The sequence below is a fragment of the Sarcophilus harrisii genome, chromosome 1, assembly GCF_902635505.1.
Source record: "Sarcophilus harrisii chromosome 1, mSarHar1.11, whole genome shotgun sequence".
Classification (NCBI taxonomy): Eukaryota; Metazoa; Chordata; class Mammalia; order Dasyuromorphia; family Dasyuridae; genus Sarcophilus; species Sarcophilus harrisii.
In genome coordinates, this window is record NC_045426.1 from 405969234 (window position 1) to 405983204 (window position 13971).

At 32.9% G+C, this 13971-nt stretch overlaps 1 protein-coding gene across 3 annotated transcripts in view; it reads right to left on the minus strand.

Moving 5' to 3' along the window:
* The window catches only part of RETREG1 (reticulophagy regulator 1), a 173436-nt gene that overhangs the window by 119127 nt on the left and 40338 nt on the right, over window positions 1-13971 (minus strand). For all 3 annotated transcript variants that reach the window (XM_031946140.1, XM_031946142.1, XM_031946141.1), the window contains exons 2-3: window positions 12521-12627; window positions 8668-8698 (exon numbers count right to left, since the gene is read on the minus strand). In XM_031946140.1, coding sequence (XP_031802000.1) covers window positions 8668-8698; window positions 12521-12627 — 138 coding nt within the window. The remainder of the gene's footprint in view (window positions 1-8667; window positions 8699-12520; window positions 12628-13971) is intronic.

Sequence of the window (13971 nt, forward strand, 5' to 3'; positions counted from 1 at the left end):
ATTGCTTTCATGCTCACAAAAAAAAAGTCTTTCAAATTGTCTTAATACTTAATTTCATTTTCACATCTATTTCCCTAGATGCACTTTTTGTTTCAGAAGATGACTTTACTTCATACTTTACCAAATATCAGTCTATTTGTTACAGTCTCCTTCACTAGCCTCTGTGTCCCCACTCATGCTCTCTCTCATTCTTCTTTACTGTCCCAAAGAATAAAAGTCCTCTTTGCCAAGGATAACTAAACTGCTCTATTTGTGTCCTCTAGGCCCTGGATGCATCAATCATTCTCTATTTTTTTCCACCTTCAGTCTTTCTAAGCTAACTTGATAACTATAAACATGTCTTTGAAGAATATGTGTGTATATAGATATACATGTACATGCAAGTGTTTATACATATATTTGTAAACACAGGTACATACACAAATGCCAATGTGTAAACTACAAATTTTCATGTATATTAGACATATATAAAGATATATATTTACATATATATGTGATATGTATGATGTATATCTTTTTTTCCTTGATCCTATGACATCTTTTTAAGCTTTTTTAAAAATAACATGCCAGAGTAAAATTTGCATTACTTATGTACAAAAGAATTGGACATATTTAACATATATTGGATTATTTGCCATCTGGGGAGAGGGTAGGGAAAAGAAGGAAAAAAATTTGGAATACAATATTTTGCAAGAGTAAATGTTGAAAATTATCCATGCATATATTTTCAAAATAAAAAGCTTTTAATTAAAATTTTAATTAAAAATTTTAAAAAGCTGCTAAACATTGCATTTTCATTTAAGGTACTAATTAAATGCATGACTTTCTAATATTTTTTCTTGTAAAGAAAAATGTTAGCTATAATAATAAATAACCACATTTACATAAAAAATTATATTATCTAGTAGCTAACCTATAGGTAATGAACCTATCTACACTTAAGTTTAGGCTGATCCATACACACACACACACACACACACGTATATATAACACACGTACACACATACAGAGAGAGATATAGACTATATCCTCAGAATCAAAGGATTTCTGACATGGTTGAACTTAACACAATTACCATCCTCTAATTTGTCATAATATATTGCATTTATTGTTTCTACTCTCTTGCCACATACTCATTTCTCAAACCTCTGTAATCTGGTTTCCATTCCCAGTACTCTACATGAAACCACCCTCTTCCAAATTATTAATATCTTAATCACTAAATCTAACATTCTTTATTCAGACTTCTCTCCATGAATTTATGGTAGCTGTTAACTGTTTGGTTTTCTAGGTTCCCTCTCCTGTTTTTTTTTCTCTCCTATCTATTACTATTCTTCTGCCTCCTTTAAAGGTTCAGCTGCCTTCTTGCCACCCCCATAAAGATGGGTGTCCCTTCAAGGCTTTGTCTTCAGCCTTATATTCTCTCTCTCTCTCTCTTCCCCCTTCCCGCCCTCCCTCCCTATTCTCTCTTATTGTGATCTGACTTATTCTCATGCTTTCAGATAAAGCCTCCATACAAATGGCTCCCAAATATATGTCTCTAATCCAAATCTGGTCCCCAAAATTCTAGAGTCCTGTGTTTCCCAACTAGATGCCCCACTGGCCCTCAAATTCAACACATTCAAAACTGAATTTATCTTTTCCCACTACCCAAGTTTCTTATGTCTACTAATAATACATCACTCTTCTTTCAGTAAGCCATGTTCAAAACCTCAGAACCATCTTGGACTCTTCCATATCCATCCCTGCTCCCCAATATCTCATCAGTTGCCAATTCTGTCAGCTTCTTCTATATTCTCTTTTGAATGTCACTTTATCTATATTCACACCATTCTCATCCCATTTCAGGCTCTCATCACCTCTTGCTGATACTGCTGGAACAGCCTCCTAAATAATCTTTCAGCTCTCTTCAATTTTTCTCCTCTCCAATCCATTCTCCACATAGCTGGCAAAATGATCTCTCTAAAGTGAAGATTTGAACATATTACTTCCCTATCAAGAACTTTCAGAGGCTCCTTCTCACCAGTAAGATAAAATATAAACACCTTAGCCCAGCATTCATGGCCCTTAAAGAAACAGGCTCTCAAGCTAACTTCCAACCTGATTAGACAAATCCCTTTTACATGACACATGTTCCAGACAAATGGAATATTTATACCCTATCTCACCCTGTCTTTCAACTCTAATGGCTACACAGTTACTTTCCTGACTTCATCATCTGCTGAAGTTGATCATTCTGTAAGATGAAATCAACTCAGAAACACAAACTGCCTAAAGTTCTCCTGCTCCAGTCACCCTCTCCCCCTAATTGGAGAGAGGAGAGGATGGATGCTGGGCAGCTTCCTCCCATATCTTTCACAGTTTAAGTGGATCACCAAGAGAATTCTTATCAGTTCCCATTTGGTCAACTTTCTTTCATCCTCTCCAAAAACTCAACATTCCACAAGAGAAATCAACTTGGAAACCGACCACCTCAGATCATTTCCACTTTAGCAGCATGACTTCATGATATCATCCAAATCTCCCATTTTTCAGCTCTTTTATGTGTTCTCTCCCCATTAGACAGGGAAATGTCTGAGAACAGGTACTTATTATACGATATTTTGTATCCCTAGCACTTAGCACCATGGCTGGCACATAAACACAGGCACTTAATAAGTGTTTATCAACTCTCTGAGTTTCCATGGATTCTCACAGTCAGTCGCCTGCTTAGCCCTGCCTACACCCAACCCCATGCCTAAAACACATTCTCTCCCTTGTATTCTGCCGCTGAAATTCTCTACCTGCTGAAATTCTTTGCCTTCAAGTGCAGCTCCTCCCTATATCCCCAACAGAAAGTTTTTTTTCTCCCATCTCAAATTTTTCTAGGACACTTAAATCTGGATCCTTTCCTTTGCCCCTAGGTGACATGGTAGATAGAGCACTAGATTTAGAATTAGAAAAGAATTCACTTCAAATCCTCTTCCATATACTCACTAGATATGTGATCCTGGACAGTTTTCAGTCTCCTAATCTGTAAATCTACTATTATAATAATACCTACACTTCACAATGTTATGAGAATCAATTAGATAACAATTGTAAAAGTGCTTTGCAAAAATTCTAAAATTAACTATAATTTGTTTGCCTTGTCACTCTTAATATCCAGATCTACCTCTTGATGCAATATATTACTTAACTGCACCATTATTTCTAGGAGAGAAGTCAAGAACATTGTAATCAAGGAAAAAAACCTAAAAACTGAATTTTAATATCTGAAATACATCAAGATACTCTCTAAATAAATGTGCAGTTAGACAATGAACACTACTAAAACTACTAGTGCTTCTGAAGTGACATGGTACTACATTGTGGCAGCATCATATAGTTAATATTGATTTCCAACTCTCAACAAACCAAAGATCAAAGTTAAAATTTGGTATTTAAAGCTATATCTTTAGTCTACCTAAAATAGTACTTTTTTTAAATAAGTACAGAATCACTTCAACCTATCAGTAATAGCTCTAAAAGCAGAAAAATCCTGCTTTTCCCCTCAATACAAGTTATTTATTTTATTAATTCACTAGGATTTATTAATGCCAAAATATTCTTTGCATACTAGTAAACAAGCAAAATATTAACACTAAATTTATTTCTTGGTAAAACAACAATGTAAGTTTTACTTTTTACAACTGGTGTAAAAAGTTGCAAAAAATTTTAAAAATAAGTATCTTACAAATACTGGTGATACAATTATTGAGATTTTCTTAATGCAAGAATTATTGCTACGCCAAAATATAGTTCTTGTTCATCAGATTCTGAATAACCTGCAGTTATACTATATGATTTCTTGACAGGTACACAATGTTTTTGGAAAGATCAGATACCACATAAATGCATTTACAATTTTGATAAATTTCTTGGTACAAAATTATCACACCAAGTGAAAATCTGCTACTATACATGCAGGATTTTCTAGGACAAAGGTAAATGTTAACTTAATAAAATCTAATGTTCAACATACTCTGCATTTGCAGACAAACCAAGAAGAATGGATGCTATTTTGTTTGTTTCAAACTAATAGCAAATAAGAAGGTATTATATTTCTATATCTTTATTTCAACTTACTTATTAATTGAAATTCTAAAAATTCTGACATTATGAAAAAATTGCTTTGCAAATCTTACTGCATAGTATGAATGCAAGTTATTATTCTTACCTTCAGTCAGGTTTATTTGTGTGTGTGTGTGTGTGTGTGTGCGCGCGCATGCCTGCGTACGTATGTGTTTGTGTGTGACAGAGAGAGAGAAAGGGAGAGAGAAAGGGGGAAGAGGGAGAGAGAAAAAAGGGGGGAGAGGGAGAAAGAGAAGGGGGGAGGAAGAGAGAGGGGGGAGGAGAAAAAGAAGGGGGGAGGGAGAAGAAAAGAGGGGAGGGAGAGAGAGAAGGGGGGAAGGAGAGAAAAAAGGGGGGAGGCAGAGAGAGAGGAAGGGAGGGAGAAAAAGACAAAGAGAGATGTGTGTGTACATGTACATCTTATATCTCTCACAAAATAAATTTCTTAATTTTTTTCATTTTTCATCTTTATACTCCAGAGCCCACCATAATACTTAGCATATCATCAGTGCTTAGTAAAAGACATGTTTATGCCTTGAGTTTTGCCAAACACTTCATTATAACTAAAGAGACTGGGTACAAACATATTTTTAAATACTTCTTGATAATTTATTCAATACAAATCACTTTAAATATAAGTTTATACATAACAAATTAAAATACATTCTAAATCTCAAGGTAAACCCATTTTCATGTCTAATAGTTATATTATTGCCATTATTAAGTCAGAAATCCATGTCTTTTGTGCTGAAACATATTATGTTTTCACATTTTTTCAATTGTACTTCTCATTCTAACATAACTCCTAGTAAATATTTACTAGTAAAATGAAATTGCCTTTCACACCAAAAATAAGAATTTGACTCAATTTTCAAATTAAAAAGCAAGTGATAATAAAAATCATTCTTAACTCTAAAGGGCAATATTTCTATGTGCATCTCTTATCTAAATTTCTACTGGAGTACAACTGTAATAATGTATTTTGTTTTATATTGTTTCTAACATGTTACAAAATGGAACTAAACATGGGAGCATGGCAATAAAATTCTAATAAATTAAGAGTATATATATATATATATAGAGAGAGAGAGAGAGAGAGAGAGAGAGACATCTGATCAAATGCCATTAATTTGAGTTAAGTTTTACTCATGCATTTTGTTTTATTTTGTTTTTTACATTACAAATATTTACATATTACTCATTTTGTAGGTCACTGTAACAAAATAAAACATAAAACAATTAAGCAAAACTCATGATAGTGACCTCATTTGAAGATGCATGCAACATTTCACATCTGCATCATTCACCTCCCTCTTTATTTTTTTAAATGAACAAAAATATATTTCCTCTTCCTCTCCTTACAAAATTTTGGAAGGGAGGAAAAGATAAAATAAAAAGAAATTTATTTTAACAAATATACAAAATTTTAAAAATTCTCTTATTTCAAATTCCATATATGTCTCATTCTGTACCCTATATCTCTTCCTTTCAAATTACTACCCCTTATTTTTTTCCTGACATTTTTTTCTGTATCCCTTTTACAAGATGTATTTTATTTATGACTAATCGCTCCCTGAAATATCCTCTCCTTTTATTTCTCTTTCTTTTCTTTCTGTCCAATCTAATATCCCTGTTGAGTTGAATATATTTCTATACTAAACTCTTTGGTAAATGTGTGTGTTGTTTCTTTTCAACCAATTCAAGTGATGCTATTCCTCTATTTTTCTATCAAGTTTGTATATGGTTTTGCTTATAGAATCCAAGTATGTGTCTTTAACAAATTCCCCTATTTTTCCTACCATTTTCCCTTTTATCTAACTTCTTTTGCTTTTCTTTTTTTTTCTGACAGCATCTTCAAAAAATAACAAAACTGTTAAGTTTTCTGTCTCAGTTATCTCTATGACCCCTTGTGACATGAGGATTCTAAAAGAATGCTTTTAACATCCCCTCCCCAATTGGAAAATAAACAGTTCATGTTATAAAGTCCCTTCTTTTCCTTAACTTGTAGTAAACCCTTTGAATATTTGTAAAAACATAATGACAAATGAAACAATACAATAGAAAATTATTTTCCAGGAGAGGTGGGATTTTGTAGTATTAATGATATTGCTGTGAAAAATATGCCTGTCTTCTCTAAAAAACAATCCTACCTTTATTCTGCCATTTTGGCTCTGCCTCCCCAAACTCTAAAAAGCAATCCCAAATCACATTCTTGAAGGTAATTATAAAATTTCTTAAAAGCGTACTGAGAGTCAAAGGGTGCTTTAAGCAAGAAAAAGAAATGCTCTAAATGTCTTTCTAGGAAAGTATTAAAATAAAAAATGATAAGGCATTCTCACTTATTGAGGAGAAGTACCCATCTGTTTTAGTGATCCCTCATCAAATATTGTCATCCCCTTACATTCTTCACTACTGAAAGTCATTCAGAACAGATTTTTCTCAATATACCTAGTTATCAGCAGCTATAACTAGCAAAACATGAGGAATAGTTTGGGAGCAACTATAAGGTACTGCCCTTTCATATAAGGGCACTTGGGTTACTGAGGGATAACTTTCTATCTATTCTTCTGACGAATGTTTCTTAACATTTCAAATGAGAGCAATGACTCTCTGGGAAAGTAGAAAGAAGAGGGATACATGAGGAATGTATGTAAATGTAAAAAGAAAATACCATTAAAATTTACTTTAAAAAATTATCTGAAAGACTGTTTCTCAAGTCGCTATTAATAGTTTTCCTTATATAAAGTCACTTTTTCTTAACTTTTTAGCAAGCAAAACATCCATATAGGATAGGCTATGCCCTTACACTTTTTCTCCCAGATTATTTTTCGTGGTTTGTTCATTGTAGTTATAAATTAGTAATGAGTGAAAAAAATAAATAGAGGTTGAAAAGAAAAAAATTTCTCTTTTTTCAAATGAATATTCTAATACTAGATGCAAAAACACAATTTAATTTTTAAAAACCCACTAATGAGATCTGGTGAACCCCTGTGGATTTGGAAAACATATACTGCTATGAAATTTTAAAAGTTTTCATCTAAATTATGTCATGTTAATTTCATAATATCCACTTTACCTTAAGCAAAGTAATAAATATATATGTATATGTATTTGTATCTATGTAAATATATTTGAGTATATGTAGGTGGGTGTATGAACACCCACTTACACATCCAATTTTGTGCATCTAAGTAATGTTCAATTTAATGTAAATATTTATTAAGTCCCTAGGATACAGAAGTCATTTTGTGAAGTTGTGAAGAGACCACAACAAAAATGAAATGACTGCTGCCCTCAAGTAGCTTACATTCTACTGGGTAAAATTAATTTAGATTTGTACAAATAATTATAGGTCTAAAACAGAGCTTTCAAAATTAATCTAAACATGGGTCAGAATATTAATACCATATTAATTGACTACCACTCATTTCTACATTTTCCTAGTTTCCCTTACTCAAATACATTCACAGGAGAAAAACAGGAAATAATTCTTTCCCTGAATAATTTTACTCCATTCTTTCTTTAATGAATAAACAATTATCTGTTATTTATTTAAGTAAGAATAAATTAAAATATTGCTAGGACATTATGTTTTAAGCCATTTTGCCTTATTTGGTCTCATAAGAAAGCGGTTCTACAACAATACTAGATGATGACCAGTTCTGATGGATCAGGCCATCCTCAGCAACGAGATCAACCAAATCATTTCTAATGGAGCAGTAATGAACTGAACTAGCTATGCCCAGAAAAAGAACTCTGGGAGATGACTAAAAACCATTACATTGAATTCCCAGTCCCTATATTTATGCACACCTGCATCTTTGATTTCCTTCACAAGCTAATTGTACAATAATTCAGAGTCTGATTCTTTTTGTACAGCAAAATAATGTTTTGGTCATGTATACTTATTGTGTATCTAAGTTATATTTTAATATATTTAACATCTACTGGTCATCCTGCCATTTAGGGGAAGGGGGGGGGGGGTAAGAGGTGAAAAATTGGAACAAGAGGTTTGGCAATTGTTAATGCTGTAAAGTTACCCATGTATATATCCTGTAAATAAAAGGCTATTAAAAAAAAAAAAAAAGGAACTGTAACAAATATTTAATGAAAAGTACTGAATACTGATGACTTCACAAGCCCTTGTCAATCTATTTCAAAATGATGTTGTTTGATTGGTATAATGGCTGAATTTGAATATATACTATTAAATATTCTTAACTTAGGAAAAAAAAAAAAAGAAAGCGGTTCTAATCAAACTAGCTAAGTTAACCAACATAACTAATCAGTACAGATTATTTTTCCAGGAAAAATATCATGGCTTAATACCATGACTGAAGTGCTTCAAAATGAAACCTTCTTTTTAGAACAGTCTTCATAATCATTTTGTTCCTAAATCAACTGTGTTGTTGAGACATGTACTTTTGGACACTGCCATAGAAACTAAGTCCCTGTCACTGAGACCCTGAACTGTGTAGAGAGAAGAGATGCAGTAGAGATGTCCGTGTCCTTCCCTAGAATCCACACCTGAAGATTAACTATCATATTAGAAAGATTAAAAAGGAAATTCCCTACCTTTCACTGAGGCTCCTCCACAACTGTGCACCTGAAATAAAAAGTACAACAAAAAACTTATGTCAAGTATTTTTCTTTAACCACTTTCTCTTTTAAGTAATTTCCAAACAACTTGCAATTAAGTAATCTTCCAAACAACTTATAAAATTTAAACTTAAAAACAACAACTACCAACTAAAAATTCCAAAAATTGAAAATTTACTTCTCAGGCAAGTTTAGAACTCGAAAATATATGAAAACTACTCAATTTGTCTAAAAAGCTGGGTAGCATTGTGGATAAAAAGCTACCTTAAGGAGTCAGGAAGTCCTATAATGAAGCACTGACAATACAAGCTTTGTTACCAAGTTCCTTTCCCTGTCAAGTGTTCTAGTAAATTCTCTAGGATTATAAATTATAAATGAGTTGCCTGTGTGCAACCATGGAAGCATTTTCCACACCAGGAGTGCTTCATGTAGAGAAGCCCCATATCTACTCCAACACCAGTTTAAAAGATAATAAAAAGTTTTCTATTATAAACTTGTGACACAGTACCAATTATATAAGACAGACTATCTTTCATTTGCTTTCTATTTCATAGTGAAAGTTCAAAATTATTTTAGAAAAATTTAATTTCTAATATTCTTACAATTAAATTTTCTGGGGTAAAACTAATATGAATAATTACAAAATGTGGCAGAAGGGTCAAAGAGGAATAAAGATATATTCTTCATGCTTTAAAATATCAATTTTCTGATTATTGATTATGAGCCAAGATAACTGATTAAAAATTGTTTCTTACATGCAAAGGCATGCTATTGCATTTTCATCTGACTTAGATGTTTGTTTATTTAGTTCCTACTGAAAACCAAATTCATTACAGCAGTAAGACTCGAAGGCTAAGTTGGCTAGATAGATAGTCTCTGTCAGACATTTAGACAGCAAGGATATTTACCACCACTATTCCAAGAATTAATAAGATTTCTTTCCCTCTCCTTAAGAAGCATCGATCTGTGCAGTACCGATTCCTAGTAACACCGAAGGCCTTTTAATTTGCACATACCCTAATAAAACAGATTCTGGATTCATTTTTCTTGCTTCAGAATTTAAGAGATCTACACTATTAATCCTAAAGGAAGAGGCTCTTAGCAGGTTATTTTGCTAAAATCTTCAAATCTACCTATGACAAGAAAATCTGTGAGTATGTAGAAAAGTCAGAAACAGACAAACTAAAGTTAAAAAATTAGTTATTAACTCAGGAAAGGAACTGGCAATTGGTTAGGAGACTATTCCCTAAAGAAACCAAATTCAATAGGCCAATAAAATGTTGTATATCTGTGGACAGCAGCAATCAAGAAAGATACCAAAAGTAAAAAGAAAACTTCATTCTACCATTGAATAAAACCACTGTGCATTTGCACTTGGAACACTATATGCTATTAGGATCCTTGCACCTCAAGACAAACCTAAGTCAGGTGAACATCAGCTAACAGGATCAAAGGGATGGAGGGGTTATCAAATCAGGGTAAATTTTTAAAATTAGGACATATGTCTTAAAATGGAAACAGAAAAGGAATTCTGAATAAAATTTGAGCCAATTTTACTGTATTGTGAAGATATGACTAAAAATGTATAGGTGTTTATCAAATACAAGAATACCAACTCTTAAAGATAGCCTCTAGAGCTTAAAAACAACAAAGTAAAAACAAAGAAGGCCTACTTCATACATATAGTTATGAGTAAATTCCTATTTAAAATTAATCTTCAAACATATTCACTAATGTCATATGCTGGCCTATAAACATAAATCAGAAGAAAGACCTTTCAATATAAATAACATATAATTTTATTCTTCTTTGGTCCCTTCTCTATCACAACTTGGAACTGTTCACATTACTATCACATTTAAAATTTGTATTGTGAGAACATAAAGAATGTGCTTAATTTGAAAAAAAAAAAACCCAATTATTTGCTCTCAGCAGAAAATATGGAATATAGCCATATGTACACATATATAACAGTAGATAAAATTTAGAAATGTGACTTTTTTTTAAAGAAAATTAAAACATTAACTCAATCTGAACTTCTTTAATGCTAATTCATAACTCCATTTACATTCCCCAAGGGAATGGGGAGTAAAAACTGAACATATAGATCCAAAAGAGATCTGGATAAATTAATGGGTGACAGATGCCTAATCTTTGAAGCTGACATCAGCTGCAGCAGCCTTATAAATGCAGATGTTTATATGGCACTTTATGGTTACAAAATGATTTGCAGCCAGGGAGATTGCTAGAGCCAGCTAATATAGGCCTTTCAGTGTTGCTTCTTAAATTTTCAGGGTGAGCAATTTTCACCTCAGAAAATTGGCATAAGCTACAAATTAGGGCTTGAGTTATTGTTTTGTTGATTTTTGCAGCTTAAGAAAATGATGAATAAAATAGTATTAATGCAAAGTCTTTTCAGAGAACTGGTTATGAGTAAATTCTTATTTAAAATTATTCTTCAAACAACTCTATGAGGTAAATAGTATAAGTATTATGCTCATTTTACAGATGCAGAAAGATGCTTAATTGACTAATTAATTGACTAAGAGTGTAGGATTTAGAATTGGAGGGGATCTTAGACATCCAAATTCTTCATAATATAGATTAAGAAGAAACTGAAGGTCCAAAGAGTCATTGGTTCAAAGTCACATACCTAGAAAATGAGAAAAATTCAAATTCAAATTCAAGGCCAATGTCCCTTTTACTGTACACCATGTTGCCTCTATGCCAATGCATCAACAGAATAGCAATGCACTTCCATAAAACATCCTTTAGTGTCATGTCAAAGATGAAGCATGGATGCATGCAACAATCATAGATCAAACAATTTTGGAAAGGACAATAAAGATGGGAAGGACCTTAAAGATTTATCTAATTCCCTCAATTCAGAGAGATTAAAACTCTTGTCTAAGATCAAACAGGTGGTAAAATGGTAGGGATACAAATCTAGGGCTTCAGATCCCAAACACAATGCTCTTTCAACCATACCAGAGATCTGTCTGAATCAATTTTATTTATTTAAATTTAGGTTGGCCACCTTACCCCAATAATTTTCCAATCTTACTACAGTGAAATAAAATGCCGCATACTAAATTCTTTCCTAATTATTCACCAAAGATATTCAATAAGCAACAAAGAATACAGGAAGTTGTCTTCCCAGCATAGACAGCCTTTTGTATCCATGTATCAAACCTGGTTGATTCATTTACAAATTGGTACAAAGTACAGAGAAAGTTTGAATCAGAATTTTAAAATATTAAGCTAAAATATATTTTTAAATTAGTTAAGCAGTGTCTGTTTCAATTTATTAAATCAATTTTCAACAATTTCACTTTTGAAATTTACTATTGATACATTTTCATGAACTAGATTGTTCTTACACTCATTCTTTTGAAATTCAATAAATGACAATTTCTTCCATTAAAGGCTTAACTCTTTTGAAACTGTGATTTAAATGTTACTCCATATTTGGACACATTTTGCTGGCTCACTATCAAAGAGAATGATGCATTAATAAATGGGCAGTTTTTTTCATATGGGTAAAATATGTATTTAATTTATACTCATTAGTAGTTCGTTTAGGAAAGGTAAAAGGTAATAAAAACCAACTGACCCCCTGAACTACAAAAGTAGCAAATATTAAGCACAGTTAACATCTTTTTGCCAGGATCAATAGTGTTTTTAAAAGAGCCATCAGCCATCAGTGAAACCACAATAGGATAGATAATAGGTATATTCTACTAATTTCATAACAGACATAGGAAGGTTAAATCTTGGAGAAAAAGTTCTGGAGAATTAAGAGATTAACTAAATTGATGAGTTTCCTTACCTTTCATTCTAGATAATACCATATCTTTTATTATTTGCAAAATTACACGTCCAAGTATCATGACTGAAATCAGGTGATACACTCTCCAGGGTGTCAGTGCAAGAAACCTAGAATATTAAAAAATGAAAAATCTATTTTAATTTCCATAAAGAATCTTAAAGTTTTTCTTTTAGAATCATCCCCAACACAACATTACTATTGTATGACCAAGTATTATACAAAGAAAATCTTGCTTAGCTCAAAAATACCAAGCAATCCCAAATTTTGTGTTGGATAAATTTCAAAATTATAAACACAATATTAATCAAAATAATAAGCTCCCAGTAAATATTCAGTACAGATGGGGTTATTAGCAAAAGAGTACTTAAAACCTTTGTTTTTTACCTTTTTGACAATCTAATGAGGCCTACAGATCCTTATTCTCAGAATAATATTCTAATGAATTTATCAAAATGAAGAGGATTACACTGAAAAAAGTTATCAAAGTACTTTTTAAAACAAGTTCATGGACCCCAAGTTAAGAATCCTTGGATTAGAAACACAGAGCTGCAGGGTTAATGATAGATAACAAATAATCACCACAGGCAGTATCTAACACAACCTCCCTACTTTTCCTAACCAAAGCAATCTCCAATTCTCCCTGTCTTACCAACTATTAAAACATGTTTAATATAGGATTTAGGGTTGGTAGAAACTTCAGAAATCATCTACAGAACAATCTCATTTTCCAAAGAAGGAACTTGAGGCTTCAAAAAGTTCAATTATTTGCCCAACATCATTTAAAGCAGAGCGGTAATTCAAACCCAAATCTTCTAATTACAAATTAAATTTTCATTTAGCCTATCAACCACTTCCCTCTTCACAATCTGACAACATTTATGAACTTAATTACCAAATCTGACGTCCTTTTCTCAATGCCTGATCTTGTAGACCTCTGAGCATTTTGGATAGCTAACTACTCTTCTGCCTCCTGGGGGCTCTCCACTGTCTGGGATTTTGTGATGCTGCTGTCCCTTGGGTCTCCTCCTACCTTATCTGATATCCTCATTTTCCTTTACTAGTTCATCATTCATATTATGCCTACCTAAGGCTCTATCCTGGGGGTGTTCTCTCTCTCTGTCTCTCTCCCTCTTGCTCCCTCTTTCTTTCCCCTCTCTCTATCTCTCCCCCCTCTTGTCTCCTTCTTTCCCTCTCTCTTCTCCCCTCCCCCTCTCTGTCTCTTGTCTCCCTCCCTCCCTCTCTCTCCCCTCCCTCCCTCTCTCTTTCTCTCTCTTCCTCCCTTCTTTCCTCCATCCCTCTCTTTCTCATCTCTCTGTTGTCTCTGTCTCTCTCTCCCTCTCTCTTTCTCTCCTGATTACCTCATCAGTCCCCATGGGTTTACTTATTTCTCCAATCATGCAGCCACCACCCTAGTTCAAGCCCTAATCATCTCTCGATGATTATTATATCTT